This window comes from Buteo buteo, chromosome 2 (genome assembly GCF_964188355.1).
Source record: "Buteo buteo chromosome 2, bButBut1.hap1.1, whole genome shotgun sequence".
Classification (NCBI taxonomy): Eukaryota; Metazoa; Chordata; class Aves; order Accipitriformes; family Accipitridae; genus Buteo; species Buteo buteo.
Window position 1 is genome coordinate 79,761,548 of NC_134172.1, and position 26,764 is coordinate 79,788,311.

The following is a 26,764-nucleotide window of genomic DNA, read 5'->3' on the forward strand; positions in this document are numbered from 1 at the left end:
AGCTCCCTCCTTCCACATGCAAACACCCTTCGCTCCCAAGGCTGCTGTTTCGCATATGAGACTCTATTTGCAGATCTTTGCAGGGCCAATATTTAAGGCGTCATTTGAACATCTGTCTCTAAATCCAATATTTCGTTTGCTTGTTCCATTCACAAGCAGTCTGCTCCAGCTCTTTCAATGTTACTAATGTAAATCGCCAGGTTTTGGCATCCAAATGAGCGATCTCAAAGTCTCCTCAGCAAATTAACGCTGTCTCCCGGCCCCATGGGGTCCTTCTCCTTTGTGGCCTCCCCGAATCCCTTGTTACTGCGGGACAGCCCTGCGTGGAGCTGGGCACGCACAGACAGCAGGCAGAGCTCAGTGCGATCCTTCATCCAGCCCAACCAGAGGCTCCATCAAGGCGCCCTCAGAGCAGCTTTCTGGGAACTCTTGAGCATAAATTGCGGAGTTTAGTGTCCACGCATGACTGCCCAATTAATTTACACATGAGCATTCAATAATTGTATGCATGAGCACCAAATGAGTTCACGCAGGAGCACACATGCACAAATGCCAAATTAGTTCCCACAGGAGCACCCAAAGAGCACAGCACGGGGACCCGGGGGAACACACGGTGTCCGTAGGCAGCATCAGCACCCAGCTGGCACACGCGTGAGCACCCCATCAGCCCAAGGGCTGTTTTGGGCACAAATTGCCTGGTTTAGGAACACTGCCTGTGCGGGAGGAGGCCACGGATGTCCCTGAGCTGCAGCCGGTGGGCGCATCTGTTATCTCTAATCAGTGGGTAGAAGTTTGTGTTAACAGGCAATAGATTAAATTAATTAAAAATTCCCTTGAGTCGAGACTATTTTGCCCATGGCTGAGACTCCCCAGCCTAAGGACAAGGCTGAGCAGCCCCTTACCGGGTCGAGTGCTCACAGTCCCTGGAGAACCATACGCAGAGGAACCATTTCCCCCAGCAGCTGGGGACTGGAGCTCAGACTGCTCCCCCCACTGCAAATCCAGCAGAAGGGTCTGCTCCGATGAAATGGTGCTCCAATGAAATGGAGCTCTCTGGGGGGGAAAAGTCTTGGGATTTCAAGGACAAGTGCTCACCCAAGGCAAGAAGAGCATGGGAATCTGCCTTCAAACTCCAGGTCCAAACTGCAGGCCTTCACCAGAGACCCACATGAAGAGTAAATGAAAAATTAAATGCACTGCCACATGTACTTCCCTTCTCGCTGCTTCTGATTTCAGGGTAAAGACTTACTTAATAAGTTTGAGATAACAGATTAAGTAGTACCTTCAATTATGTGAGTGCTAACCCATTTAAATCAAGTTATTCTCAAGTCACACAGGAGTGCTAGTCGGAATCTGATTTTGCAATTTTTTCCTTCCCTATTTAACTATTTCTTCCTGAATTATACACAAACCAAAGTGCAATCAATATTATAGGAGAACTTAAGGACTAGTTTGGCCAGGACACACCAGCACCAGGCAAGAATGGGTCGGGCTTGCTGGATCAAAAGACAAAGTTTAAATCTGCAGCTGTGGGGCGAGTGAAATTAATTGGTTCAAGTTCGACATTATTTCTACAATTCTAAGCAAGTGTCTGCCACTTCACACAAACACTGAAAAGGCAAAGCTCCTGCCCAAAGAGCTTTCCATCAAAGCACATCGAAGTGATACAGGGGCAGTGCAAGGGACGCGAGTCAGGAGCAGGAAGCTGCATGGCTCCATGCTGCCAAACCTGTGTAGGAAGAGGGCTCATTGCAAGAAATATGCTTTAAGTACAGGTTTAGTCTTCTCTTCATGGCCGTGACTCAATTTGGATGCAATTTCTACGCAAACCACCCATGTCTGTTGAAGATCCAGTGTTCCACACCTCACAGCTCCACGGCTTAACCCCGACAGCCCTGTGCTTATCGCGTGTTGCCGTCGCTGTTAATCACCGCCGAGCAAGACACCCCACGGAGCAACCTGTGCCATCCTGCTGGTGTCGGCAGCGTCGACTCCCTTCCACACACCCAGCAAACCATCTGGAACAACTTGCGGGACTGCAGGGCTCCTTCCAACCCCGGGACTCCCGCGGAGGAGAGCTCTGCCTCTGCCCCTGCCTGTCCCTGCCTCTGCCTCTGCCCCCATGTCCTCCTCCTCTTGGGAACAACACCATCGTTTTGGCACGTTTCCGTTTTAGCAGACCATAATCTTGGTTAACATTTAGGGAACTAATGAAGAAGAATGTCTGACAAGCACATTTCTCTACTGAAATAAACGCCTTGGAATGATGAACCCTGCAGGTCCTGTTCCAGCTCCACGACTTGGATCCTGCAGAGCAGGATCATACCTGCACCCATTGCACATGGCAGCACAGGTCCAGGGAGAGCAGGATGTGCACCAGAGCCCTCCGGCTTACTCTGAGGAGCAATTAGCAATTGTTGTGTGCCCACCAGGAACATTATTTGGGTCTCTGAATGCTTTTCAGTCATGTTTCCCCTCTCCTCAACAGCCATTTCCAGACTCTCATTGATTACCTGCAGCACAGCACCAGTCTCATGAAACATCAGAGGGTGAATAGAGAAAAGCAAACCAAAAAATCATGTCTTCTGCTGTGGCAGGATGTGGCAGGCGTGTGCAGCCCCTCACCTGCATCTTGCAGATACTGGTGCCACAGTCATTTGCAAAAGAAGCAGCCAGAAAAAAGAGCAAATGCCCACGGTGACGAGCAGCACTGCTCCTGCACCCAGATACTCCCGGGGACGGCTGGGCTGTGGCTGGGGCAGGTCATCACTAAACTGATGCAAAGCTCACAGCATCCACATAAATCTGGCTTCCACGGGGAGGCAGGAGCTCACCTCAAACCCCCCCACATGCCCAGCCGGCTCTGCAGACATGGAATATCCTGACACAGATCAATGGGAAAGGAGCTCTCAGCATTCAAAGCGCTTGGTTTCTCTCACTCTTCTGTTCTCCTTCCTACCCACCTCAGCCCACTGAAACAAGACTCCTTGGCAATGTCCTGCCCGCTGCCTTTCTGTGAAGGCTGGTATAATTTTACAGCATTTGATGCTAAGAAGTAATGTTATACAGGTAAAGTTTACAGGCTACAATCCCGTTCCTCCTTCCTGACCCCGTGCTGCTCATCCTCTTACGCTGCAGCCCTGCGGTGACCTGCAAAGGCAGACCCAACACCATCATGAAGATCCAGTGGAATAACAAAGCTTTGCCTGCAAGAGTCTTGCTGCCAAATCAGGACATGGGATTGGGTTCAACAGGCTTTCCGCTGCCACCAAAAGCCTGCCCACCCCACAGGCCTGCCCACACAGATGACACTGAGGGACAGATGGGACTTGTCCAAAGTCTCTCCGTAAATCAAAAAGAACTCAGGTAACCTCAGTGGTGAAACGGTTGTCTGTCTCTGGCAGACATTCAAAGGCTGGCATGTTTTGTCATGTGCACCTACCGCAGAGATCCGTGGAAAACTACCATTAAAAAACGGGGACTGGACGAGATCCAAACAAGTCATCTCATCAGTTACATTTAGATGATCCCTGACAGACATTGTTCACATGCTCTCAAAAAGACATCCCCAACCCTGCAAAGATGGGGACTCCTTTACTGAGAATTTGTTCCAGGATTTAAGTCTCCTTGTAATTGGAAAGTTTTTCCAAAGATCTGATCCAAGTCTCACTTGATTCAAACCAACACAAGGACTTCTCGTCTGCTCACGGTGGCTACAGAGGGCAGCTGATCACTGTCCTTTCTGCAGCACATGTACAGAGCTGAGCCCTCTCTCCATCGAGCTCTCGCAAGTTAAACAAAACCATCCTTTTCACCTTTCCCCAGGAGTTTCTACAGTCATAGTTATTTTTCCTCTCCTCTGGACAACATCCAATTTTTGTTGCTAATAATTTGAGGCAGCCAAAATAGGCACATAAAAAGCCCAGTGCTGATGATCATGAAGTTATGGCAATATTGGTGATGACTCGATCGGCCCCACATCCGCCGGTCAGGTTTGTGTAACAGCCTAATCTCATCCCGGGCTGATGCAGCCCCGGCCAAAGCGCCAGGAAGGAGACAACAAGGGCAGGACCCTCTTCCAGCACGTGAGCCCATGAGTCACCCAGCCTCTCCTCCCACAGCCAGCTCCGGTCTCCCATGGGTGCCGAGCATGGTTACTGCTGGGCCAACAGCTACGGCAGAAGAATCACACTGGTCACACCGGGGGGACGCAGCCACAGCGACAAATGCTGAGACACCAACAGACCATCCCCTGGAGGCACCACCACTGTGCCCGCACCGCAGACGCTGGGCTGGAGCACCTGGCAAAGCTGGCGGGGAAGGAGAAGCCGCTTTCCTGCTTGGCAGCATGGTGAAGCGCTTGCCCCCTCGCACACAAGGTGTGTGAGGAAAGCGAACTGGAAATGACTGCTCGAGTTCTGCGCCATCCTCCACACGGGCCACTCACGACGCGGGACACTGAACGGCCTCAGTATCACACACTTTGAGAAATCTCGTTTGCTTTTGTCTTACAATCAGCTTGGAAGTAACAAGGAAAAACGCTACCAGCAAAACAGCAAGTGATTTTTAACATTAGACTGTTATCCAGCTGACCCAACAGAAAAAATTCTTGTTGACTGTGACAGATGTCAACAAGATGATCTAGAAAATGACGGACAAGTTGCTTTGACTATTCTGCACACGTTAGACAAGGTGAGGAAATGCTGGAGCGTTTCCTCAGATAAACAATGAGACTCCAGAAAGATGAGAGACATGAGGAAAAAGACAGGGAGCTGCTACGATCAGAACAGCAATGAGTTTATTCTCCTATTTTAGACGTAGAAAATAACACAAGGAATGCACAGATCGTGGAGGGACAAACATTCACATTTCTGCAGCTGCAATTACTTGGGTCTCAAGGGCAGGTTCAATGTGAGACCAGTTTCAGCTGAGACGGGTCCTGTTCCTGGGTGGAACAGTGCGACTTTTTAAGGCTTTGGGATTTATGATTATTTTAGAGTCGACTGTCCATTGCTCTGCATTCCTCCATGAAGCTGCACTTCTTTAGAACTAAGGATTTCTTCACTGCTGCGTGTTCTCATGCACCCTCGCACCCGCACGAGCGGCTCCACGCACGCCAAGGGGTGAGGTTTAAAATAACCCACGAGGGGAAAACAATGCTGGAGGCATGCAGGGAAGCCATCGTGGGTGCGTTAAATTCAGAGCGGCGACGCCAGCCTGCCTCGCCCGCTCGGGCTGTTTGCGTTCGTCTCGCTGCTCTGCCCCACGGCCGCCGCTGCGGCGGGGCCCCGGCGGGAGGCTGCACCCCGGGCCCCGGCCGCGTCCCTGCAGGCCAGGCCGCAGCTGAACCGGCAGGACGGAGGCCGCTCGCCCCGCGGCCGCCTCCTCGGAACCCGCCCCAGCCCCGGACACACACCGCGTGTCCCCCCGGGGCTCCCCCCCGTCCCCCTCCCGCCCCGCTCGCCGCACCGAGCCCGCCGGCGCCGTTGCCATGGTGTCTCCTCACTTCCGGCGCGCCGCCGGGGCGTCGCGGCCCGATGACGCGCTAGGCCCCACGCTTCCGGTGGCGCGGGCGGGGAGCGGGGCCGGGGCCGGGGCCGGGGCCGCCGCCATGGGCGCCGCCCGCGATGCGGAGCAGCAGCCGGGACCACCGGGCGAGGAGGGCCTGGGCGGCGCCGAGGAACAGCTGGTCAGCACGGTGAGGCGGGGCGCCGGGGCCGGGACCGGGGCCGGGCGGGCGGCAGGCGGGCCGCGGCTGACGCGTGTGTCCCGCAGAGCCCCTGGAACATCATGATCAAGCACCGGCAGGTGCAGCGGCGCGGCCGGCGCTCCCAGATGACCACCAGGTACCGACCGGGCCGGCGGGGAGCTGGGCCGGGGCGGGAAGGGGAGTGGGCCGGGAAGGGGCGGCGATGGGGGAGTCCGGGCCGGCCAGACCCCGGGGAGGAGGTCGAACAGAGGGACTGGGCTGGACCAGACCGGCTGGACTGGGCACCAGACCGGAGGGGACGACCTGGGTTAGCCCAGAACGGGGCAGGGGATGTCCCACGCACCCCCCGCCTGACTCCTCCGCCTTCAGCTTCACGGATCCAGCCGTGTCCATGGACCTGCTGCGAGCTGTCCTGCAGCCCAGCATCAACGAGGAAATCCGGGGTGTCTTCAACAAGTACATGAAGGTGAGAGCTGCGGGGACAGGCCCCGACGCCCCCTCCCATCACGGGCTGCGTATGGAGAGCTCAGCTCCCAGGCACCGCGCGAGGCTGTCGTGTCTCTCTCGTGGCTGCCAGTGTGTGGGTGCAGCGTGGGAGCTGGGCCCCTGTGCCTGCCCCGATACTGCCTGGCTGCTCAGGCTCTAACCCTCTCTTGCCGCCTCCTCTCCAGTTTTTCCAGAAGGCAGCGATCAACGTGCGCGATAATGTTGGGGAGGAGGTGGACCCAGAGCAGCTCATCCAGGAGACCTGCCGGAGCTGCCTGGAGCAGGTGGGTGCTACCAAGGGGCTCTGCTCCTTCAACAGAGTCTGACACCTGGCCGAGCAGAGCAGCCTGGCTAGGACGTGTCCTTCTAATGGCTTTGCCATTAGCCAAGACAGGGAGACATCCACAGCCCTTGCATGGTTGCTGTGCTTGGCTTCATTCTCATTGGGAAGAGGGGAGCAGTCAGGGCCGGGCAGCTCGTGCCACTGCTTTCCACTGCTGCTGTCGGGACATGTCACATGGCTGGAGCCTCCACAGAGATCGGCCCCTGTCAGAGAGTCCTGGGGGGGTAGGGCAGGGTTTTTTTCTTTTACATCTTGCTTTTCTGCCAGTTGCCCAGACTTTATCATGCTCAGATTGTGCTTTTGCATCTCACCATCTGTGAAAGTGCTGCATGGCGGCACTCTGAAAGCAGAGCTGTTACAGGGCTTTCAGGTAGATACACGGACGTGGGGGTTGCTGGCAGGTCCCTGTCTGGACCCTTCTTTCTCTTCCTGCAGGCCAAACTGCTGTTCTCTGATGGCAAAAAGGTTGTTCCCAGGTTGCCCCACGAGCAGGCAGTACCAAAGGTAAAAGTTGTTATTGTTCCCGGAGGCTTTAATGACTTGTAAGAGCTGGGAGAAGGAGGAGAAGGGTTGGAATTGCTTTGTTCTCTGCCTCTTCTTGTCCGTTCAGTGCAGTGCACTAGCAAGGAGGCAGAGCTGGGGGTTGTTAGGCTAGGAGGGAGCAGTACCTGCAGGGCAAGGAAAATCCCAGGCTGCTTGTTGCAGTTCGGTGCTTCTCACTGAGACGGGGTGGGGTCGGCGTTTTCCTGCACGCTTCTTCTGCTCTCTGCTTCGAGCACAGCGCAGGAAAGAGCAGCTGGCTGGATGCGTGGGGCCCTGCCTGCCTGGTGGGGAGAAGGGCCCTGCTCATCCCACTGCCATTCCTCTTCCAGCGTGCCCGACAGGTGGATGAGGAGCTGAATCGTCGAGGGAGCCCTGTTCCCAAAAAGGTAGGAGGGTTTTCCGCACAAGGGATTTTATGTTTCAGGAAGCCTGCTACTCATTCCTGGCCATTCCCACAGTATGAGCACGTGCAGGTCCACGGCAGCTTTTGGGATGCCTTGGAGGTGCTCACTCTCGTGCCAGCCAGCTTTTCTCCTTGTGACAAAAATGGCAGCTTCCCTGGGAAGGGGAAGGTAACCGAGAGGGTTCTCTCAGGCTGCACAGCTGAGTCACTGAAGGATTTCTTCCTTGCAGAGAAAGGGGCGGCCTCCAGGACAGAGCCTGTCGAACGATCGTGGGGTCTCAGGCATGGCTGCGTGAGTATGGGTCCTGCGCTAGAGCCCTTATTTTGGGAGGGCAGGGGGGGAAATGAGGCTGCCCAAATGAGGGGTACAGAAACCCCATGGTCTCCTTCCCCTCCTGCAGAAAGGAGAGGTGCAGGGGAGTGCCAGAGGACAGGCAGGAGGGTTTTAGGTTGAGGTGTTCCCCCAGGAGGCAAAGACCTTCAAGGAAGCGGTTCTAAACAGACCTAAAGGGGTGAAAAGGTCTCGGTGGACCATTCAGAGTGAGCAGTGTGAGACACAGGTGTCGGTGGGATCTTGGCAGCCAGGGAGAGGAGAACGTGCGGCAAAGATGAGGGTCTGGAGCTGGGCACCATAGGGAAATGGAGGGTGTGAACGAAGGCAGGTCTGGAAGGGCTGGGGCTCAGTCCCTGTTGCTAGTGCCACGGTGGTGACTGCGCTGGTCCCGCAGGGACTCATTCTTACAGCATTTTCCTTCCCCTCAGGTGGAAGCTCAAAGTCTCTGAGCCCGTGAGAAGGGATGGACCAAAGGTATTGGCTGGCCGACACTGCTGGGCTCACCCTCTCCTCCCCTTTGCTTCTGCCAACAGAGCCCTACTGCTGTGGGAGCAGAGGACAGCGCCGGGAGCTGTGCTCTGCCCCAATGGGCTCCTGCAGCGCAGGAGAGAAGCAAGAAGAGGAGCGAAGTGCCTGGAGGCCTTTGCTTGTCTCCCCCAGGCACTGTAGCCTGTAGGTCTGCGGTGTGGTGCCGCTGTTAGGAGACCTGGGGGAGAGCAGTGGTAGCCAGGAGGATCCCACAAGTGTTTCCCATGAGGGAAACTGTTTAGATCAGCTCAGAGGGAATGTAACTTCCCTCCTCTGCAGAAGTCCGGAGGTCTGTGGCCAGCTCCCTCCCTCCCAGGCTGGGGGCGGTTCCGAGGTTCCCTGTCAGAGAGCTGAGGCTCGTGGAGCATGGGCCAGCAGCAGCTTCATTTCTAATGTTGCCCCTTTTCCAATTGCTCTGTAGTGGGATCCATCCCGACTGACTGAAACCACAACCTTTGTGCTGGGATCTCGAGCAAACAAGTAAGGAATGGCCCTGTTGATGGAGGGTGGTGTCTCCAAGGCAAGAGCCCGTAAGACTCCTCCCGTCACTTCGCTTCTCTGCCTCGAAAGCAGCAGGAAGGGCTTGGGGAGGAGAGGAGGTGTCCCTGTACCACTGTGGCTGCCCTACACACCGGTTTAATACCCCTTCGTGTTCCTCTTTCAGAGCTCTCGGGATGGGAGGAACAAGAGGGCGACTCTACATCAAGCATCCCCACCTCTTTAAGGTCAGATGCCGCTGCAGGACGCTTCCTCCTTTGGGGTTTGCTCAGAAACGGTTTCTGATGGGAATCGGGAGCGTGTGCTTCGGCTGGCTTGTTTTCTTCCTCCCCCACGCCCTTGTTTGTTACCTCAGAGCACATACACACGCGGTCCAGCTAGCACACTGGAACATAAGTTAACAGCTTAGCGCAGCCTCCAAGGTGGTGGGTTTGCCCGGAGCCAGGGCTCAAGGTCGGAGAAAGAGCAGGCAGAGCTGAGCCCTCCGCGCCGGCAGCCCCCGGTGGGCAGCACCGCCTGGGGAGGGGGCAACGCGCCGGAGCGGGGTGCAGCGTCCCAGCAGGAGGGTGGTCAGAGCGGAAGGTCTGTTGCCTGTGTTCAGCTAGGTCCTTGCTGCTTTATTGCAGTACGCAGCCGACCCGCAAGATAAGCACTGGCTGGCAGAGCAGCAGCACATGAGGGCCACTGGGGGAAAGATGGTGAGTACGCCCGGGCTTGCGGCTCCCGCAGCCAGCGGGAACCGCGCAGAGACCCACCGCAGGGCTAGGACGGGCGGAGGAGCAGCGAGCCAGGCCGCGGGCGGCACGCTGCGGGAAAGGCGGCTTCGGCAGGAGGCTAGGCAGGGCGCGCGGAGCTAGAGGCGCTGCCGGGGCGCGGCAGAGCTCTGTCCGCTGCCCCTTGGGATTTGGGCGAGGGCGAGTAGCCGCAGGCCAGGAGACGCAGCCGGCTCTGGGCCGGCCGGGGGACGCAGCGTTGCCCTCGCCGCCGCCGGAGCGGGTGCGCGGCCGCCCTGAGGTGTCCCCCCCGCCTTGTGCCGCAGGCCTACCTCCTCATCGAAGAGGACATTCGGGATCTGGCTGCCAGTGACGATTACAGGTGAGGACTGAAGCACGGGTGCCGAGCCTGGGGCTGCTGCCCTGGGGGACTTCCACCATGCCCACCCTTGCTGCTGCACTACAGGGGGGCCCCATGCTGGAGGGGCCCTGCTCAGTGCCAGCTGGGGGGCTCGGTGCCAAGGGCTAGGTGCTGGTTGGGGAGTTGGTACCAGGGGTCCATGGTTGGATGCCGGGGTTTGGTGCTGGCTGGGGGTCTGTGGTGGGTGCAGGGGTCCGTGGTGGGCGCAGGGGGTTGGGCTTTGGTGCTGGCTGTGGGTTCATGGTGGGCGCAGGGCTCTGTGGTGGGTGCCAGGGGTTGGGGTTTGGTGCTGGTTGGGGATCTGTGGTGGGTGCTGGGGGTTGGGGTTCGGTGCTGGCTGGGGGTCCGTGGTGGATGCGGGGGTTCACGGTGGGTGCGGGGGTCTCTCTGTCTCACCCCTCCTCTCCCCAGGGACTCTGTCGACCTGCGGCTGGAGGAGCTGAAGCCGTTCATCCCGCCGGCGTGGATGACGGAGAAGATGCAGAAGCACATGGAGACGCTTCGCCGCGGGGGGGACGCGCCGCCCCCCGAGGGCCCCCCCGAGTCCTGAGGCCCCGCCCCCAAGGGCCCCCCCCCAGGCCCCCAATAAAGCCGCTTCGCACTCGTCTCCGCCGCCTCCTGGGGATGGGGGTGTCTGGCCCTTTAAGGGCCCGCCGGGACCCGCGGCTCCGCCTCACGGGGTCAACAGCCAATCGCCACCTTTCCACGGCGCCGCCCGGCGGCCAATCGGCGGCCGACCGGCAGTTACCGTGGCAGCCGCATCTCCGGCGAGCGGCCATTGGTCGGCTCGAACGGAGCTGCGAGCTGATTGGCGGAGGGGACGCACGTTGGAAACATTCAAACGGGGCGCGGGCGCGGGGCGGGACCGGACGGGACGGGGCCGCCGTAGCAGAGAGTGTCCTGCACCGCACCGGGATCGGGATCGGGACCGGGCCGCACCGCACCGCCGGAGAGGCCCCCGCACCGCCGTTCCGGACCCGAGAGCCCCGCACGGAGAGCCCAGGCCGCCGCTCGGCACCGGGAGAGCCGCGGCGGGGGCCGGGTCCTGCGCCGCGGGCGGGCGAGAGGGAGGGAGCGGAGCCCCGTGCGGCGCCGCCCGGGAGCGGGAGCCGCGGCCAGCGCCCGTGAACCGCCGGGCAGCGGCCGCCGGAGGCGGGTGCGTCGCCCAGCGCCGCCGGGAGCCGCCATGGCCTCGCAGAACGCCGACCCCGCCGCCGTGCCCAGCGCAGCCGCCCGCAAAGCGGCCGAGGCGGGGGCCACGGCGGCCCGCGGCTCGGTGGGGAAGAGGTGAGCTGGGGCCGGGAACGGGGCCGGGGGCCGGGGGCAGCCCCGCCGGACCGGACCGGACCGGTAACGTGTGCTTCCCCCGCAGGCTGCAGCAGGAGCTGATGGCGCTCATGGTGAGTGGGGACCCGGGGTGGGGTGGGGGGGGTCGGGGTCCCGGGGCCCGCCGGTGGGGGGGGTTGTCCCGGGCCGCCCTGACGTACTGCCCCTGCAGATGTCCGGTGACAAAGGCATCTCCGCCTTCCCCGAGTCCGACAACCTCTTCAAGTGGATCGGGACCATTGACGGTGCCGCCGGCACGGTGAGCGTCAGGGACACCGGCTGAGGGGGGGCGGTGGGGGCTCCCTGGCCCCGCTCCCCCCGGCCGAGGGCGGTTTCAGTCCCATCCTGTCCCCCCTGCCCCCAGCTGGGGCTCCCCCTGCATCTCAGGGGCTGGGGCTGCCCCCCCTCCAGGCTGTGGCCCCCTGCCCTGACTCCTGCCCTCCCCAGGCCTACGAGGAGCTTCGGTACAAGCTGTCGCTGGAGTTCCCCAGCGGGTACCCCTACACTGCGCCCACGGTGCGGTTCCTGACGCCCTGCTACCACCCCAACGTCGACACCCAGGGCAACATCTGCCTCGACATCCTCAAGGACAAGTGGTCGGCCCTCTACGACGTCCGCACCATCCTGCTCTCCATCCAGAGCCTGCTGGCAGGTGGGGCCCGCAGCCACGCTGCAGGGGGGTCCTGGGCGGCAGAGGGGGGGCTGCTGGGGCTGCCCCCGCAGCGCTGGGCAGCAGGGCTCAGGGGTCCAGGCCACCCCACCTGCTGACCTAGTCCCTGTCCCCAGAGCCAAACATCGAGAGCCCCCTGAATACGCACGCCGCCGAGCTCTGGAAGAACCAAGTCGGTGAGTGGCCCCCCCTTCACCCCCCACCCCCGGGGTGGGCAGCAGCGCAGCCCCCTGACCCCGCTGCATCCTGCTGCCTGCCTGGCTCTGTGGCTGCCCCGTGACCCTCAGCCCCATGCCCTCCCTCTCTCCTCAGCCTACAAGAAATACGTGCGGGAGACATACGCCAAGCAGGCCAAGAGCCAGGAAACCTGACTCACACCGCCGCCTCTCCCTGTTGTGCTTGGGTCCCTGCCCGCTCCCTGTCTGGCCGCTCCCCCCGGCTTTCTGTATCATAGGCTGTTTTTAAATTAATTTTGCAGTATGAGCCACGGTTAATGTATAAATAAATGCATGTTTATAACTTCTTCTGGGGGCTTCACTGCAGCCCGGTGCCCCATGAGTGCCCGGAGGCACCTTCTCTGGGTCAGCCTGGCCCCAGGGTCCAGCCAGTGCTTCTGCAAGCGTGGGCAGGAAGGGAGAGATGTTGATGCCCGTGGGGTAACAGGGGCTTTATTAACACTTGGGGTGCTTGGAGCTCGTCCTTCTTCCCTCCACAGGGTGGGAGCAGCCCCCAGCATCGCCTGCCCAGTGGGGTAATGCAGCACTCTGCTCCCTGCTCTGTGATGCCTGAGCGGGCATGGGGGGTCCCAGCCCTGCCACCTTCTCTCCTGCCCCCCAGTCAGAGGACCCTGCAGCAGTGCCCAGCGTGAGACCCCCCCCGAGCCACCCCAGCTGCAGGGTCTGCAGCGCCACCCATCCCTGCCGCCTGCGTGGCCTCCACCGTCCATGGCGGGATGTTGGCTCTGCTCTCCATCTCCACCAGTGTGGCTCTCACCTGCTCGATCTCTTCCTCCAGGCGCAGGGTGGCCAGGGGCTGCGCAGGACCCCCCCCTCGCCGGCTTCCCTTGCGGCTGGGCAGCCCCCGGCTCCCCAGCCCAGTGCGCAGCGGGGTTGTGCTCCCCTGCTGCACGGAGAAGAGCTGGCAGAGGTGGTGGGCTCGGTGCAGATCCTGCAGGAAGAGCTCCAGGGCCGAGAGGAAGAGCACCCACAGCCTCTCCAGCTCCCGCCGCTCCTCGGGGCTCGCCGACGCCTGCCGCAGCCCTGCCAGCAGCGTGCGTTGCAGCCCTGTGGGACGAGGGGCACTGAGCTGGGGCAGCCCCAGAAGCCTTCCACCAGCCCTGCTGTGGGTGCAGGGGGGGGCACCATGGCTGCCATCTGGTGCAGCAGCCCTCTCCTTACCGGTGCTGAGTTCGCGGGCCTCCGCGCTCCTCCTGCGCCGCTCCTCTCGCAGCCGGGGGCTGTCGGCGCTGCCCCCGAGCTGCAGCACCAGCAGCCGGTGCCCAGCCGTGGCCTTGCAGAGGGCAGCCTGGGCCACCGCGCATGTCCCCGCTGCCCCTGGCATGCGGCACGCATCCCCTCTCCCTGGTGCCATCGTGTCCTGTGAGGATGGGGCAGGGTCAGGCCCCTCTGCGGTGTCCCCTGGCTCTCCAGGGGGTCAGCTACCCTGTGCTGCTACGCCGTGGGGATGTGAGAGTCTGAGACGTGTCTGCGTGTCCCTCCAGCTGCAAGGTGGTGGTCTTGCTGTCCCCACGTAGGCCAGGCTCTCCCTGGCCCCTACCCACCCCAGCCTGGGGACCGTCCCCCCCTTGTTCCCCTAGTGTGCTCCTCCCCAGCTGGAGAGGCTGCACGGAGCAGGTCCCTGGGGAGCAGTGATGCATGGTGGGCTGGCACAGGCTGTCCAAGTACACAGGCTCCAGCATCGCCTTGACCCTGCAGGGAGGGGGGTGCTGCTGCTGCCTCCCCCCCCCTCCCCCAACCTTCTAGCCAGGTCCTCTGTGCCTTCTGGCTGGGACATGGGGGTCCTGAGTGGGTAGGAAGTGGTGGCTCTTTACATCCCCTGTGGTCCCGTAGCAGGCAGGAGCAGATGCCCAGGACTCCCAGAGCTTTGCTGCCCGCTGGGACCCGCCAGGGCCATGCTCCCTCACCCACTGGCGTGTGAACTGGCTGCTCCGCATGGAAAGTCTGAGCTCAGTGCTGGCACCCGCCCAGCAGCCCGTGGGAACCATGGTCCCACGCTGCCCCTGTGCCCCACTGGCACAGCGGGGTGAGCCTGACCAGCACGAGGCACCCATCCAGACATGTCTACCCTGGGGAGCGGTGCAGGGGGCATGGTGCTGTGGCCCCCTCCCCACACAAACCCGATGAATTTCCACACCAGCAGCTCAAGCCTTTCCCCTTTTATTGAGGCTCAAACTGAAACTGCATGCGACAGACTGGAGGAAAAGCTCGGCCACCAGCAGCGGGGCAAGACTGGAGCCCTGGCGCAGGGCAGGGTCCCAGCCAGTGTGGGCGGCCAGGTGCCGGGTGCTGCAGAGCTGCTGCTCCCCAGATGGTAGTGGAGCAAGGCTGGGTGCAGTGGCCGGCCTGAGGAATGTCTGGTCCCTTACTGCACACCCTCCATCATCTTCAGGAACTCTGCAAGAGAGCGGCACCCTCAGCCCACGGCCCTGCCCGGGACACACAGCACAGGGGCTTGGCCAGGGCCACCGCTCACCATCGAAGTCGATGCGGCCATCGTTGTTCTTGTCTGAGTCCTTCATCAGATCCTCTATGTCCTCGTCGGTGACGTGCTCTCCGGTGGCCCTCAGGATCTCACCCAGCTCCTCGATGTCGATGAACCCGTCCGCGTTCCTGCAGGAGGGTGAGGGCAGGATGTGGCCCCGCTCACCCCTGTGGGCAGGATGGGCAGGCATCGCCCCCCCACTCACCGGTCGAAGACGCGGAAGCAGTTGGCCAACTCCTCCTCAGACTTGCCCTTGGCGTCCTCCTTCATCTGGCGCACCATCATCACCAGGAACTCCTCGAAGTCGATGGTGCCGCTGCCTGCGGGGAGGAAGCCAAGTGCGGGTCAGGCTGCCCCTCTGGCGCCCACCGCCCGCCACCCACCGCCGAGGGCTGCTCACCGTCCTCGTCCACCTCCTCTATGATGGCGTCCAGCTCCTCCTTGGTGGGGTTCTGCCCCAACATCCTCATCACCGTCCCCAGCTCCTTGGTGCTGATGTCCCCGCCGCCATCCGCATCAAACATGTCGAAGGCGGCCTTGAACTCTGTGGGGAAGGGAGGGGGGTCAGGGCTGGGCAGCGTGCGGGATGGGGCCCACAGCAGCAGGACAGAGCCTGGTCCCACGCCTTGGCAGGGTCTGGCCCCTCTCCCCACAGCCCCCGCGCTCACCCGCGATCATCTCCTCGCTGAGGAAGGCGCGGGCTTCTGCCTGCTGGTCTGTCTGCAAGGCAAGGGAGCGGGGTCACCACGGCTGCCGGCATCATGCCTGGGAGCCCCTCGCACAGTGCCACCCCAGGGGTGCGGGGAGAGCCCCTGCCCAGCTGGAGGACGCTGCCATGCCAGGGCAAGCCGCAGCCCCCAGCAATCTCCGCAGCTCCGGTGCCACCTGGGCGCCTGTGAGGGCAGTGGGCTGCAGGCAACCGCCTGCCCAGGGGACCACTGCCAGCTGGGGGGGCTCCGTGGCGCAGGGGCCACGGTCCCCTTGTGCAGCCTTGGCATCCCAGGCACGCAGCGCTATTTTTGGGATCTCCTCGATTCCCCTTATAGGGATCAGCGGGGCCGCAGCCACCGGCACCTGTCGGCCCCGATCGAGTTTCTCCTGGAGGCGCGGGCCGGCCGCGGAGCCGGCAGCGATGCCGTGTCGCATGACCCAGCGCTCGGCTTTCAGCCACCCCCTGCCACTGCCGCCTCTGTGCAGCCCTGAGCTCCAGCCAGGACTCAGCCAGCGTCTCCGGGCACCCGTGCCCCTCGGGCAGCCGTGCGGTTCTCCCGCGGGGCCCTGCACTGCCCCGACACCTCCCTGCCCTCGCCCATCCTGGTCAGCCCAGCCCTGGGGACCGTCTCCCCGCCGACATCCACAGAGGCACCTCGGCAGCCCAGATCCCCCGGGCACATGCGGTGCCCGATGCCTCCTGCCCTACCGGGTCTCGCCCCGGCACGCAGCACATGGCATGCAGCACGCGGCATGCGGCAGCATGAGGGCTCTTACCATTGAAGGCATTTCTGCTGCTTCCCTCCCCCAGGGAGTCACCACCTCCTGCAGCAGAAGACCCCAGAAGCTCGCTGGTGCCCCTGGCACCCCAATTTGTAGGGTCCCTGCCGTGCAGCATGCCCCCAGCTGCTGGCCCCCCCCAGCCCCAGCAGCCTATCAGCTCCCCGGCGGCAATCCGGCCCCGCTCATTGGCAATGGGTGCATTTTACCTAATTTAGCCAAAGCGCTATTGGCCAAGAGCTGTGGATTAAACGTGGGTCTGAAGCTGGGATAGAAATTCAAGCCCTCCGGGGAGGGACACCAGAGCCTTGGCAGGAGGGCAGCTCTGCCCCCCCCCCCCCCGCAGCAAACCCCCCAAGGCGGCTCAGCAAGGAGAGGGTTAAAAATAGCCCCGGAGCCGCCAGCATCACCCAGACAAGGGGGCCACAGCTTCCCCCTGCCCGAGCTGTCAGCCCCAGCACCGCCGGCACAGACCATCGCCCACTCCGCTGCTGAACCCACAGCCCTGACTGGGACAGGTTCCCAGCATGGGGCTGGGCTCCCCCTGTGGCGTCCCCCCCCTCACTCCCACAAGACCCCGGGGGCTCCAGCCTCACCCCGCCACCTCCAGCCCCCTCCCTTCACCCCCATTTTCTGCTTGGGTGGGCTGGGGCACAGCTGTGTTGCAGCACCCTGCCCGAGACAAGGAAGGGGCACCTGGGTGGGCCCTGGGGCACAAAGCCCCTGAGGGGACACGGCACATGTCCCCCTGTGGTACAGGGTCCGCAGTGCCATTGGCACCCGGCTCCCAGGTCCGGAAAAGCCCCCATCTTTCCATGCTGCTGGTAGAGTGGGAAATCTGCCCGGGCATCTCCTTGAAGGTTCTGCCCTCGCACACTGCAGCCCGCACCAGCCACCTTTGCCAGGACCCTAGCCAGGGGCTAGTGGCTTTGGGAACGTGCTGGCCAGGTGGGCTGTGCCCCAGGGGGGTTGCACGGGGGCTGGGGGCTGCAGCAGGGTCAGGCTGACAGCACCCTGTCCCGCAAGGTCCCAACGCCAGGGACATCCAGGAGGTTCCCTGGCTCCTGGTTTTGCCGGGACCCCCAGTCCCCGGGTGGGAGCTGGGGACAGGTGTCCCACCCTGCCTGGAGGGCTGGGGAGGCTTTGGGGCCCCCCAGGCACTGGGCGCAGAAGCCCCCACAGACCCGACGGTGCTCGGGGGAGCGCAGGGATCCCCGTCCGAGCCCAGGCAGGGTGCCGGGTGCCGGAGCAGGGCGCAGCGGACGAGCAGGGGCAGAGCGATGGCAGCAGCTGGGCTGGTTCCTCGATATTAATAGACATTCCCAAGAAAGCGGCGAGGAGGGAGCGGGCGCGGTGCTAAATAAGGCAGGGCGAGCGCCCGGGGTGCAGCCCAGCCGCACGGGGTGCGTGGCGAGGGCGGCGGGGTGCCAGGGCAGCCCAGGGGACGTCCCGGGGTCTGGGGCTCCCGCGGTATGGGGGTCCCAAGGTAGCAGGACCCCCGGCCCCCCCAGCGCCGGGGTGCGGGGCTCCAGCGGCCCCAGGCGGGGGGACCCGGGGCCCTGCCAGGACGGCCCGGGCGGGGGACGAGGGGAGCGGGGACCGGGTGGGCTCGGGCAGGCGCCCGGCTCGGCCCGGTCCGGGGCGGGCGGCGGAGGGCAGGGACTTGCGGGACGCGCCGGGCAGCCCTGCCCTGACCCGGGCCGGGCCGGGCCGGCGCCGCCGCCGCCGCGATCCGGGTTCCCGGCGGAGGCGGAGCCGCGCGGGGAGGATCCCGGGACGAGCCGCGGCGGAGCGGCCATCGCTCGGCACCGCCCGGCTCGGCGCGGCACGGCCCGGCCCGGGCCAGCACGGTACGGACCGGGCCGGGAGCGCCCGCGGCGGGGACGCGGCTGCCCCGGGCCGGGGGCGGGAGCGGGGCCGGGGGTGGGGGGGGGGGGTCCCGGGGCCGGGGGGGGTCCCGCGGACGGGCTGTCCCAGCCGAGGCCCGTGCGGTGCCCTCGGCCGCCGGCGTGGCGGGCGGCCCCCGGCCCCCTGCCCGTCCCGCCGCGCCGGGGCAACCGGGCCTGACCCCTCGCTTCGGCAGCTGGGCCGGCCGGGATGGCCGCCCGCATCCTGCACCGCCTGCGGCACGCGCTGGCCGGCGAAGGCGGCCGGGAGGAGCGGGCGTGCGGCGGCTCCGAGGCCGAGGACTTCCCGGAGAGCTCGGAACTGGAGGACGACACGGAGGGGCTGTCGACGCGCCTCAGCGGCACCCTGAGCTTCACCAGCCACGAGGACGAGGAGGAGGAGGAGGAGGAGGATGGTGCTGGAGACGAGCTGGGGGAGCCACCGCAGCCGACCGGCACGGCAGCGGGTGCAGAGGACGGAGGCAGGTGCTGGGGCCGGTGCGATGGCGGGGCTCGGGCGGCCGCGGCAGCAGCACCCTAGGGGGGACCCAAGCGATGGCGGGGGCCGGCGGCCCGGAGACGTCGGGGCGCTGGCAGAGCCCCGTCCCCACGACGGGTGGGCTGACACCCCTCTCCCGGTGCAGAGTGGGGCCCCGCGGCAGAGCGCCCCGGCGGCAGCCTGCTGACCCGGCAGCTGCAGGAGCTGTGGAAGAAATCGCGGGGCAGCCTGGTGCCCCAGCGGCTGCTCTTCGAGGTCACCAGCGCCAGCGTGGTCAGCGAGCGCTCCTCCAAGTACGTGGTGAGTGAGCCCGGCGGGGCTGGGTGGGCACAGGGGTGGGCGCGGGTCCTGCTTCATCCTGGGGCAGAGGTCCCACGGGGCTGGCGCTTATTTCTCTCTGTCTTTCCCCGTGCTGCTCGGACGGTGCTGGCGGCTCAGATGAGCCTCAGGTAACTATCGCCGACGGGTGCTGTGGCGGCCCAGCCTGCTCCCCCCCTGCCTGGGCAAAGCCCCCCGTGGCCCCTCTGCGGCCGCACACCCGGCTCTGCCTGGCCCCGCGGGAGCAGCGTGCCCGCGGCACCGCCCTGACGCCTGGCTCCCCCACAGCTCTACACCATCTACCTGATCCGCTCCGGCCGGTTCGACAAGGCCCCCGCCGCCATCGCCCGGCGCTATTCAGACTTTGAGCGGCTGAACCGCCGCTTGCGCTGCCGCTTCGGCTGCGACATGGCCGGCATCGCCTTCCCCAGGAAGAGGCTGCGCCGGAACTTCACCGCCGAGACCATCGCCAAGCGGAGCCGAGCCTTCGAGCAGTTCCTGTCCCACCTGCACTCCATCGCCGAGATCCGCCGCTCCCCCGAGTTCCTCGAGTTCTTCTTCCTGCAGGACCTGCAGGCTGCGCAGCGCCTGACCTGCACCGGCATGTACCGCGAAGCCCTGGCCACCTGGGCCAACGCCTACCGGCTGCAGGACCGGCTGGGGGTCTGCGGCTCCGGCCGCTTCCTCCTGACGCTGGCCGGGCTGGCCGTCTGCCACCAGGAGCTGGACGAGCTCTGCGAGGCCCACGGCTTCTGCGAGCAGGCGCTGCAGCTGCTGGAGGCCCAAGGCAGCCACCCGCTGCTGGGGCCCTTCCTGCAGGCCCACGTCCACCTGGCCTGGAAGGTGGGCAAGGACAAGCGGCGCTCGGAGGCCCGGCTGCAGGACCTGCGGGAGGCCGGGCCGCCCCTGCAGCAGCAGCCCACCCTGAAGGAGTGCCTGATCAAGGAGCCTCTGGAGTGAGCGTCGTCCCACCGCCGCCGCCCGCGCTGGCAGGAGGGCAAGGCGCCACGTGGGGCTCGTGCCCCGGGGTGGCCGGGAGCAGCGAGGGTGATGCCGTGGTTGGGGATGGGGCAGGGAGGCAGCGCTGTGCTCCTGCAGGCAGCACCGCACACGCCTGGGAGCTGCCTCGAAAATGCACTTTCTCTGTGGTTAGTCTGTCCCGCGGGGCCGGGCGCTCACCGGTGCTCGCCACCCGCACCGGCACGGCCGGGAGCCAGCTCCCCCTCTGTGGGGGGCTTCTAGAGTGGACGGGACTTTAGCTGGGATATACTGGCACTGCGTTAAGGGAAGGCTTCTGGCAGGGTCCGGGGCTCTTGCCAGGAGCTTCCCGTAAAACCTATATAACAAAAAGGACTTTATTTAATAAAGTCTTGGTGGGAAGAAGAGCAGGGCACCTGCTGTGTCTCTTCAGCTTCACTTCCCCCAGGGCACCATCGGCAGGAAGCCTCGAGTCCCTCACCCTGAGGTGGGAGCTGCCTCCTCCCCTTTCCCTGGCTCCCAGCGGCTGGGCCCTCTCCCAAGCCCGGCCCTGGGAAAGAGACCGAGGGCGAGCAGAAGCAGCAACTGACAAGCGCCGGGGCACAAGGAGGGCAGGAGAAGTGAGAAGGGGAAGCCATGTGCCATGGTAGCACTTTCCCTTCCTGCGACCCGGCCTGCTGTGGAGGCAGAGCCCCCCCCATGCCCCTGGCGCTGCCCACCCTCCCCCTGCCAGGAGAGGCTCCCTCGGGCGAGCACAACCACGGGGACCAAGGGGACAAACTCCAGGGGACAGAGCCCAGCTGTTCACCTGACAGCTTTATTTAAGGCAGGTGAAGGGTGGCTGATCGTTGTGTGTTAGGTTACGTGCTATGCGGCTGGCAGTCAGTCGCAGTGGACGCCTCTGTGGGTCCCCATTCGCCACAGAGGGCCTCTGGCACCAGCACTCCCCACAGTGCTGGATCCAGCCCGGTCTCCTTCGATGCTTCTTCCCGCTGCCGCCCAGGTCCCGCCTTGCCCGCATCTGTTTTGGTCCCGGAGTCCCTCCTCAGCGTGCCCAAGCCCCAGCCCACGGGGGCTCCTCAGCTAGAGCTTGCTCTGGTTTGGCTTTTGCTCCACCCTGATGACTCCCTCCTGCGCACAGGTGACAGCCAGGACCCCATCCCGGCGCCACAGCCGTCCCTGCACCAGTCCCCGGCACCCACCTGCAGAGAGACACTGTCAGACCCTGGCCCACCGCCCCTGCCCCGGGATGGGCAGAGCTGGCTTTTGCCACATGGGTCCCTGGGGAACATGGTGAGGACTCACCAGCCCAGGGGCTCTCGCACTCATACAGCATCCAGTGGTCTGCTCGGAAGGGCGCGTGGAACCACATGGAATGGTCGAGGGACACCAAGAACTTGATGTGGTACTGCCGGTGCGGGAGCAGAGCCGTGCCCAGGAAGGCATAGTCGGAGATGTAGGCGGCCACGCAGCAGTGCACCTTCATGTCAGTCTCTCCTGCAAAGCAACTGGCACTGCCCGTCTCCCGCAGGGTGCCCATGGGACAAGCCTGGGCACATAGCGTGAGGCAAAGCCCCGGGAGCTCTGCTTCCCTGAGGGTCAGCTGCTGGCCAAGCAGAGCTGAGATGCTCTTTCAGACCCACTCCCCTTGCTGTTCCCCCCCGGGGAAAGCCCACCGTGGCTGAGCACGGCACACGGGCATCGCTTCATGCTCCAGCACCCACATCTGTGTTTCAGCCTCGAAATTCCCAGGCTTTCCTGCAGACTTTGGGCGCAGGCAGCCTCTGAATTGCAACCCTCTCGGCCCACTCCATTGTGAGCGTGCTCCACAGGGCGAGCTTGAGCCTGAGCCCTCGGCTTGTAAGGCAGCTGGACCGCCCTCCTGGTGGGACCCACCTATGTAGCCTCGTGCTCGCACCCAGAAGAGCTGCTTTGGCTCCTGCGGCTCCAAGCAGAATATGTCTGGTGGGTTCACGGGTTTGATATCAATCGGCACGTCTTCGGCTTGAATCTTGTTGAGATGCTTTCTGTATCTCTCTGCCAAGTTAGGATTCCTGTAGACCAACACAGAGAAGTGAGGTTAATGCCAGGCAGGCCAGGGGCACGTCCTGCTGGCAGCAGCTTCAGCCCAGGGACCCAGGGCTACATGGAAAGGCAGGAGGGGCACGGCTCCTGCCTTGCCCTGTCCTGCTTCTTTCTCTGCTCCTTTCCCAGGTGTATTTGGGGACTCCTCAGGCAGTCACCCCAATCCCTGCGCCTCCCTAAGCCCCAGCCACAGACAAGGGCGTCCCTGGCGTGCCCCTTCCGTCCCACTCACTGCAGAAACTTCTGGATAAGCTCCTCTTGCGTCAGCAGCTCCTCAGGGGGTGGCACGGTAGGCATGGTGAACTGGTGCTGCACTGGGCTCCCCTGGGAGAGCTGGAAGGAGGCCTGGCAGGTGAAGATTGGCTTTCCATGCTGGATGGCCTTTACGGAACGGACTGAGAAGCTCTTCCCCGTACGGGTCCGCTCCACCTCGTACAGCACCGGCACCTTGGGGTCTCCTGGGACAGAAAAAGAGACATTCTGCTGTTGGGCCACCACGCACCACAGAGGGGACCTGACCTATAGAGGCTGAGCACTGGGGCCAGGTGGGCCGAGCCTGCTGCGCCCTGAGCCGGCAGTGCCCCCCACACGCCCCCTCTGCCCTGCCGCAGCTGGGATGGCAGCACCTCCTCACCCCTGTGGGGCTCAGCCCCGGCTTCCCCAGACCCTCGGCCGCTGGATTCACTGCCCGGCCCCGGTCCCGCCACAGGCCCCAACCTCCCCGACCTTCCACCCCGCTGCCGCCTCTCAGCCCCGGTCCCTGACCGGCTCCCCCCACCCCGGCCCCCCCAGCCGCCGGGTCCCACCGGCTCGGCCCCGCTCCCCGCAGCCCGGTTCCCCCCGGGCCCGGCCCACCTGCCCGCACGAAGTAGCAGTGCAGCGAGTGGACCTGCTCGTCGCGGCTAACGGCCCGGGCGGCCGCCACTAGGGCCTGCCCCACGATCTGCCCGCCGAAGAGGCGCTGCGTAGCGGGCACCCAGTGGTGCCGGCCCCTGCGGGGGAGAAGGCGGCGGCGGTGAGGGCGGCGGCGGGGAGGGCGGCCGGGACCCGGCGGCCCGGCGGCCCGGCGCACCTGAAGAGGTCGAGCTCCAGCCGCTCCAGGTTCAGCACGCTGGTGATCAGCACGCTCCGCAGGTCCCCGGGCGGCGGCCGCCCCGGCCCCGGCCCCGGTCCCCCGCCGTCGCCCGCAGCCGCCATCTCCTCTGCGACCCAGAACCGGCGCCGCTGACAGCGGCGAGATCCGGGCCGTGCGAAGTACCGCCCACCCGCGGGGCGGGGGAGGCCAGCCGATTGGACCGCCGAGCCGCCAGTCACGCGGGCGGTGGCGGGAAACCCTGGGCCGCTTGGCTCGCTTGCTGGCAATCGGGAGAGGACGGCTCTGATTGGCCACACTGCGGGCGTGGGCGGTGCCCCGGGTGGTTCAATACAAAGCGGCGGGGGGCGGCGGGCTCCTTCCGGGGGCGCGGAGGCCGCGGGGCGGTGCGCGGTGCCCATCATGGAGCTGGGGTCCCGCTTCAGGAGCTACGAGGACTTCAGGGAGCGCTTCCGCGCCTACAAGCTGGCGCAGGGGTGCCGCTACGGCCTGCGGAGCTGCGTCTCCGTCCGCTGCCACAACCGGCAGCGCGGCACCGCCGTCCGCGAGGACGTCGTGTAAGGGCCGCCCCGCCGCGGCCCCCGCGGTGTGCTCGGTGCTCGGGGGTGGGGGCGTGTCGGTGGTCCCCGGGGGAGGCCCGGCGCAGGCTCCGGGAGCCGGTTGTCGGTCCCCGGCCGGGCGCTGTTCCCCCGGGGCCGGAGCTCTTGCCGGTGCCTGGCTGCGTGCCCTCACCAGCGAGCCGTTCCCGAGGTCAGCAGGGTCGATTCCGGCAGCGTCGCACGCCTGCGGAGAAGAACGCCGCCGGTTATGTCGCGCACCTGCCGTTTTCAGAGTCTCGGCTGTTCTCGTGCCGCCCTTACCCAGCTCTGTCCCAGCCCTCTCGCTCCCCGCTCCTTCCCCGGCTAGCACTCCACTATCCTGGGTCTGCTGCTTAGCTCTGCTTTACTAATTCTCTCTGCCTCTTGTTGCAAAACTTGTAGCTTGGATCTTTGAAGTCATCCTTCTAGGACGTTGCTGGCCAACTACAGCTCCCGCCTTTTTCCGCTCAAGGAGCAAGATGCTAAATATCAGCGTCTGTTGGCATTCCCTGGCTGCCTTTACCTCACCGCGACGGAGGGGTGTTGTCAGGTTTCCCTCTTGCAGTACCCGATTCCACAGCCTTCACCTACCAGAGCGGGTCTAGCGATAACGTCTCGTTTCTGTCCAAGTTGATGGATCCGCTCGTGTGCGCAAAGGCTGCAAGGTCGTTCTGCAGTTACACAACTGCTCCCTTTGCCTTCTTAAAATGTAATTTAATCCCATGCCTTGAAGCCTTTCTTGCAATGTTCTAACCTGCTCCTCCAGACGCAGAGGAGTTGCAGAAATGATATGTGCTTTAGGGGAGTAAGACCGAAACATGCAGGTATCGAGTTTGGGTCAATGGCTTTGCAACACAGGCACCGTTGGGAATGACAGCCAGGGCTGCTTAGTGGTGTCTGGTCGTGGCTGTTGTAACTCTTGATTCCGTCACTCCTCCTGCGTTTGAGCTTTCTTACCCCAGGCTTCGCTGAGCAGAAAGCCAGCCTGCGTGTCTGACTGGCATATGTGGTTTTCATGTGCTCACTAATTGAATATAGAGTTGGCATGCAAGAAAAGCCTAAACTAAGTGCTGGCAGCCTACACTGCCATTGCTGACCCCACTAACACTTTCTCAATGTTTGCAGGTTCATGCAGGTGAAGTTTGGTTGTGCCCGGACCCAAAAATACAGCAAGAAGAGAAAGCAGCAGCCCAGTTTGTGTCCAGCTTATTTTGTGTTGCAATATAAGGAGGACATTGACCAGCTTGTGATCAGCGAACTGAACAGTGACCACGTCCATGCGAACCCGGTGTTTTCCCTGACCAGAGCTGCCACTGCGATGGCAAGCACCGCGGCACGTGACGGCCCTGCAACAGAACTGTGTGAGCAGCAGCAGGCGGGTGGGACCAACAGCAGTGCTGAGGCGCATGAGGACTCGCACATAGTCGCAGGACAACCGGTGGACGGGGCGCCTGCTCCATACAGGGCTCCTGCGCTCCCTGAAGCAGCGAAGGAAAATGCCTCAGCGCTCATCAGGGTGGCTGAGGTCATGAAAAGCTTCCTAAGGGTGGACAGGGGCTCGTTGGCCTCTATCAGCGCAGACAGTAACCATGGCCTGGACAGACTCAGCTTCCAGACCAGCAAGATGAAGAGCTCGTTTATGCAGTTCCCCAAGAGCCTCCTGCTGCACAGGGCGCTGAGCGATGGGGGACACGTTCTCTATGCTCTCCTTGTAGAGAGTGAGGAGCGAGTCGGGAAAGTGGTGCACTTGTCACTGCTGAAGGATGACACAGCATCCAGCATCAGGAAAATGCTGACTGTGTTCAAGGAGTTCAACCCCGAGTGGCAAAAGGTCCAGACTGTTTTCGTGGACGTGTCCTTCTTTCACAAAGCCATCCTCCAAGAGCTCTTTCCTGCTGCCCAGGTGTTCCTTTCTGTCTATCACACTGTCCGACTGCTCGAGAAGAACGTGAGGGAAGCAGAAATCTCCTCTTCGCTCAAGCAGAACTTGACGCTGGCCTTGCAGAAGGCCGTGTTTTCCCCTTCAGCTGCAAGTCTGGATGCCCTCTCCCAGCTGGTGAAGCGTGTGGTCAGCCCAGAGCTGTACAACTACCTGCGAGCTAACTGCTTCTCCTGTGAGCTTCTGTGGTGCCTGCACGCAGAGAAAGGTCTGCAGTCCTGCGGCACGCACATGGACAGCCTGGACCTCATCACGCACCGGATATCCAGCCTCTTTGGCCGGCAGCCATCCTTGGAGGCGAGCGTTCTTTGTTTTCTGGAGTGTGCGGACTGCCTTGATTCCAGGAGCTTGGAAAGCCTGAACCGGGGCTCCTCAAGCACCGAGGAGGATAGTTGGAGCAGCCTCCAGGAGCAGCCTGACGCACATGCCGGTGCTGCAGCAGGACCAGGCCCCGTTTCTGGCTCTCCGGCTCTTGCCGAGCGCCCCGAGCCCACTGGGCAGGCTGCAGCAGCGGGGACGGACAGCATGCTGGCCACACTGTGGGAGAGCTGCACGGACCTGGGCTCCTGGCTATGCCTGAAGGAGTGGGAGGTGGTGCAGACGTCCACCCAGCTGCTCAGCCCGGTGCCGGGCAGCCTCACCGTTCAGCTGCTGGAGGACGCGCACCGGGTGAGCCGGGACTGCCGCAGCTGCAGCTGCTGCTTCCACCGCCGCTACCGGCTCCCCTGCAGGCATGTCCTGGCCGTGCTGCAGGCGCACCGGGGACGTGTGGAGGAGGGCATGGTGTGCAGGCGCTGGCAGAGGAGGTACCAGCGGCTCCCGGCCCCCGGGGCCGGTCCCCCGGGCCGCGGCGGGGGCTCGGTGGGCAACCGGCCGGAGGGCAGGGGGGAGAAAGTCCGGTCCCTCAGCCTGGAGCTGGCCAACCTGCTGATGCAGTGCGAGGGGCAGGAGCTGGAGGAGCGCAGCTCGGCGCTGGCGGCGATCCTGGCTGTCTGGGCTCGGTCACCGGGGCCGCCGGCCGGGAAGGAGGAGCCGGTGCCTCCGCACTGCTCCGGGTAACGGGGACACCGAGGAGATGCGTGATGGCGGAGGGGAGCTCCCGGCCGTCCCCGGCCCCGTGCGCTGTACCGCGGCTGCTCCGGGCAGCGCCCGGGCCCTCCGGTCCCGGCAGCGACGGGCCGTGCCCGGCCGGTACCGGCGG

The 26,764-nt window shown here is 63.7% G+C and overlaps 7 protein-coding genes across 11 annotated transcripts; 4 read left to right on the top strand and 3 right to left on the bottom strand.

The window, feature by feature from the left end:
• The first annotated feature begins 5,547 nt into the window (after positions 1–5,547).
• DNTTIP1 (deoxynucleotidyltransferase terminal interacting protein 1) lies at positions 5,548–10,584 on the top strand. Of its 2 annotated transcripts, XM_075022296.1 has the most exons (13): positions 5,548–5,698; positions 5,776–5,846; positions 6,080–6,176; positions 6,382–6,480; positions 6,975–7,043; positions 7,412–7,468; positions 7,716–7,777; positions 8,248–8,293; positions 8,769–8,827; positions 9,012–9,072; positions 9,472–9,543; positions 9,885–9,940; positions 10,391–10,584. In XM_075022296.1, the coding sequence occupies exons 1-13, from the start codon at positions 5,612–5,614 to the stop codon at positions 10,527–10,529; spliced, it is 975 nt and encodes a 324-aa protein (XP_074878397.1). In that variant the 5' UTR covers positions 5,548–5,611; the 3' UTR covers positions 10,530–10,584. The 2 variants fall into 2 exon arrangements, with proteins under 2 accessions (XP_074878397.1, XP_074878399.1); XM_075022298.1 differs by lacking the exon at positions 9,472–9,543.
• Positions 10,585–10,681: 97 nt separating this feature from the next.
• Positions 10,682–12,496, top strand: UBE2C (ubiquitin conjugating enzyme E2 C). Its single transcript, XM_075022322.1, has 6 exons — positions 10,682–11,266; positions 11,352–11,379; positions 11,478–11,564; positions 11,753–11,957; positions 12,092–12,151; positions 12,288–12,496. The coding sequence occupies exons 1-6, from the start codon at positions 11,166–11,168 to the stop codon at positions 12,344–12,346; spliced, it is 540 nt and encodes a 179-aa protein (XP_074878423.1). The 5' UTR covers positions 10,682–11,165; the 3' UTR covers positions 12,347–12,496.
• On the bottom strand, positions 12,485–13,725 carry LOC142028478 (regulator of G-protein signaling 9-binding protein-like). Its single transcript, XM_075022313.1, has 2 exons — positions 13,373–13,725; positions 12,485–13,258 (listed from the first exon to the last, which is right to left on the bottom strand). Exons 1-2 carry the CDS (start codon positions 13,563–13,565, stop codon positions 12,813–12,815), a joined length of 639 nt encoding a protein of 212 aa, XP_074878414.1. The 5' UTR covers positions 13,566–13,725; the 3' UTR covers positions 12,485–12,812.
• A 630-nt stretch (positions 13,726–14,355) lies between these two features.
• TNNC2 (troponin C2, fast skeletal type) lies at positions 14,356–16,346 on the bottom strand. Its single transcript, XM_075022327.1, has 6 exons — positions 16,185–16,346; positions 15,365–15,416; positions 15,097–15,240; positions 14,902–15,016; positions 14,688–14,824; positions 14,356–14,608 (listed from the first exon to the last, which is right to left on the bottom strand). The coding sequence occupies exons 1-6, from the start codon at positions 16,194–16,196 to the stop codon at positions 14,577–14,579; spliced, it is 492 nt and encodes a 163-aa protein (XP_074878428.1). The 5' UTR covers positions 16,197–16,346; the 3' UTR covers positions 14,356–14,576.
• Positions 16,347–17,545: 1,199 nt separating this feature from the next.
• Positions 17,546–20,277, top strand: SNX21 (sorting nexin family member 21). Of its 4 annotated transcripts, none has more exons than XM_075022291.1 (4): positions 17,546–17,590; positions 18,271–18,555; positions 18,718–18,872; positions 19,179–20,277. In XM_075022291.1, exons 2-4 carry the CDS (start codon positions 18,285–18,287, stop codon positions 19,848–19,850), a joined length of 1,098 nt encoding a protein of 365 aa, XP_074878392.1. In that variant the 5' UTR covers positions 17,546–17,590; positions 18,271–18,284; the 3' UTR covers positions 19,851–20,277. The 4 variants fall into 4 exon arrangements, with proteins under 4 accessions (XP_074878392.1, XP_074878394.1, XP_074878388.1 ...); XM_075022293.1 differs by lacking the exon at positions 17,546–17,590 and adding an exon at positions 17,903–18,037 and having other exon boundaries at positions 18,271–18,559; positions 18,718–18,865; XM_075022287.1 differs by lacking the exon at positions 17,546–17,590 and adding an exon at positions 17,903–18,037.
• A 371-nt stretch (positions 20,278–20,648) lies between these two features.
• On the bottom strand, positions 20,649–23,450 carry ACOT8 (acyl-CoA thioesterase 8). The gene is made up of 6 exons (XM_075022280.1): positions 23,026–23,450; positions 22,809–22,945; positions 22,186–22,411; positions 21,765–21,922; positions 21,174–21,365; positions 20,649–21,070 (listed from the first exon to the last, which is right to left on the bottom strand). Exons 1-6 carry the CDS (start codon positions 23,448–23,450, stop codon positions 20,952–20,954), a joined length of 1,257 nt encoding a protein of 418 aa, XP_074878381.1. The 3' UTR covers positions 20,649–20,951.
• On the top strand, positions 23,449–26,622 carry ZSWIM3 (zinc finger SWIM-type containing 3). The gene is made up of 2 exons (XM_075022263.1): positions 23,449–23,603; positions 24,750–26,622. The coding sequence occupies exons 1-2, from the start codon at positions 23,449–23,451 to the stop codon at positions 26,620–26,622; spliced, it is 2,028 nt and encodes a 675-aa protein (XP_074878364.1).
• Positions 26,623–26,764: the final 142 nt, after the last annotated feature.

What these genes read in the sequence shown, in the direction of transcription:
- DNTTIP1 (XM_075022296.1), top strand. Translation starts at nt 5,612, where the DNA reads ATGGGCGCCGCCCGCGATGCGGAGCAGCAGCCGGGACCACCGGGCGAG. An exon ending in ACGAGCAGGCAGTACCAAAG is followed by an intron (nt 7,044 to 7,411) that starts GTAAAAGTTGTT and finishes TTCCTCTTCCAG; the next exon opens with CGTGCCCGACAGGTGGATGA. An exon ending in GCTGCCAGTGACGATTACAG is followed by an intron (nt 9,941 to 10,390) that starts GTGAGGACTGAA and finishes TCCTCTCCCCAG; the next exon opens with GGACTCTGTCGACCTGCGGC.
- UBE2C (XM_075022322.1), top strand. Translation starts at nt 11,166, where the DNA reads ATGGCCTCGCAGAACGCCGACCCCGCCGCCGTGCCCAGCGCAGCCGCC. An exon ending in AGGAGCTGATGGCGCTCATG is followed by an intron (nt 11,380 to 11,477) that starts GTGAGTGGGGAC and finishes CTGCCCCTGCAG; the next exon opens with ATGTCCGGTGACAAAGGCAT. An exon ending in CATCCAGAGCCTGCTGGCAG is followed by an intron (nt 11,958 to 12,091) that starts GTGGGGCCCGCA and finishes CCCTGTCCCCAG; the next exon opens with AGCCAAACATCGAGAGCCCC.
- LOC142028478 (XM_075022313.1), bottom strand. Translation starts at nt 13,565, where the DNA reads ATGGCACCAGGGAGAGGGGATGCGTGCCGCATGCCAGGGGCAGCGGGG. An exon ending in GGCCCGCGAACTCAGCACCG is followed by an intron (nt 13,259 to 13,372) that starts GTAAGGAGAGGG and finishes CTCGTCCCACAG; the next exon opens with GGCTGCAACGCACGCTGCTG.
- TNNC2 (XM_075022327.1), bottom strand. An exon ending in TGCTTCCGCGTCTTCGACCG is followed by an intron (nt 14,825 to 14,901) that starts GTGAGTGGGGGG and finishes ACCCTCCTGCAG; the next exon opens with GAACGCGGACGGGTTCATCG. An exon ending in TGGCCGCATCGACTTCGATG is followed by an intron (nt 14,609 to 14,687) that starts GTGAGCGGTGGC and finishes GCTCTCTTGCAG; the next exon opens with AGTTCCTGAAGATGATGGAG.
- SNX21 (XM_075022291.1), top strand. Translation starts at nt 18,285, where the DNA reads ATGGCCGCCCGCATCCTGCACCGCCTGCGGCACGCGCTGGCCGGCGAA. An exon ending in AGCGGGTGCAGAGGACGGAG is followed by an intron (nt 18,556 to 18,717) that starts GCAGGTGCTGGG and finishes CTCCCGGTGCAG; the next exon opens with AGTGGGGCCCCGCGGCAGAG. An exon ending in AGCGCTCCTCCAAGTACGTG is followed by an intron (nt 18,873 to 19,178) that starts GTGAGTGAGCCC and finishes GCTCCCCCACAG; the next exon opens with CTCTACACCATCTACCTGAT.
- ZSWIM3 (XM_075022263.1), top strand. Translation starts at nt 23,449, where the DNA reads ATGGAGCTGGGGTCCCGCTTCAGGAGCTACGAGGACTTCAGGGAGCGC. An exon ending in GCCGTCCGCGAGGACGTCGT is followed by an intron (nt 23,604 to 24,749) that starts GTAAGGGCCGCC and finishes CAATGTTTGCAG; the next exon opens with GTTCATGCAGGTGAAGTTTG.
- ACOT8 (XM_075022280.1), bottom strand. Translation starts at nt 23,450, where the DNA reads ATGATGGGCACCGCGCACCGCCCCGCGGCCTCCGCGCCCCCGGAAGGA. An exon ending in CTTATCCAGAAGTTTCTGCA is followed by an intron (nt 21,923 to 22,185) that starts GTGAGTGGGACG and finishes GTTGGTCTACAG; the next exon opens with GAATCCTAACTTGGCAGAGA. An exon ending in GCGAGCACGAGGCTACATAG is followed by an intron (nt 21,366 to 21,764) that starts GTGGGTCCCACC and finishes GTTGCTTTGCAG; the next exon opens with GAGAGACTGACATGAAGGTG.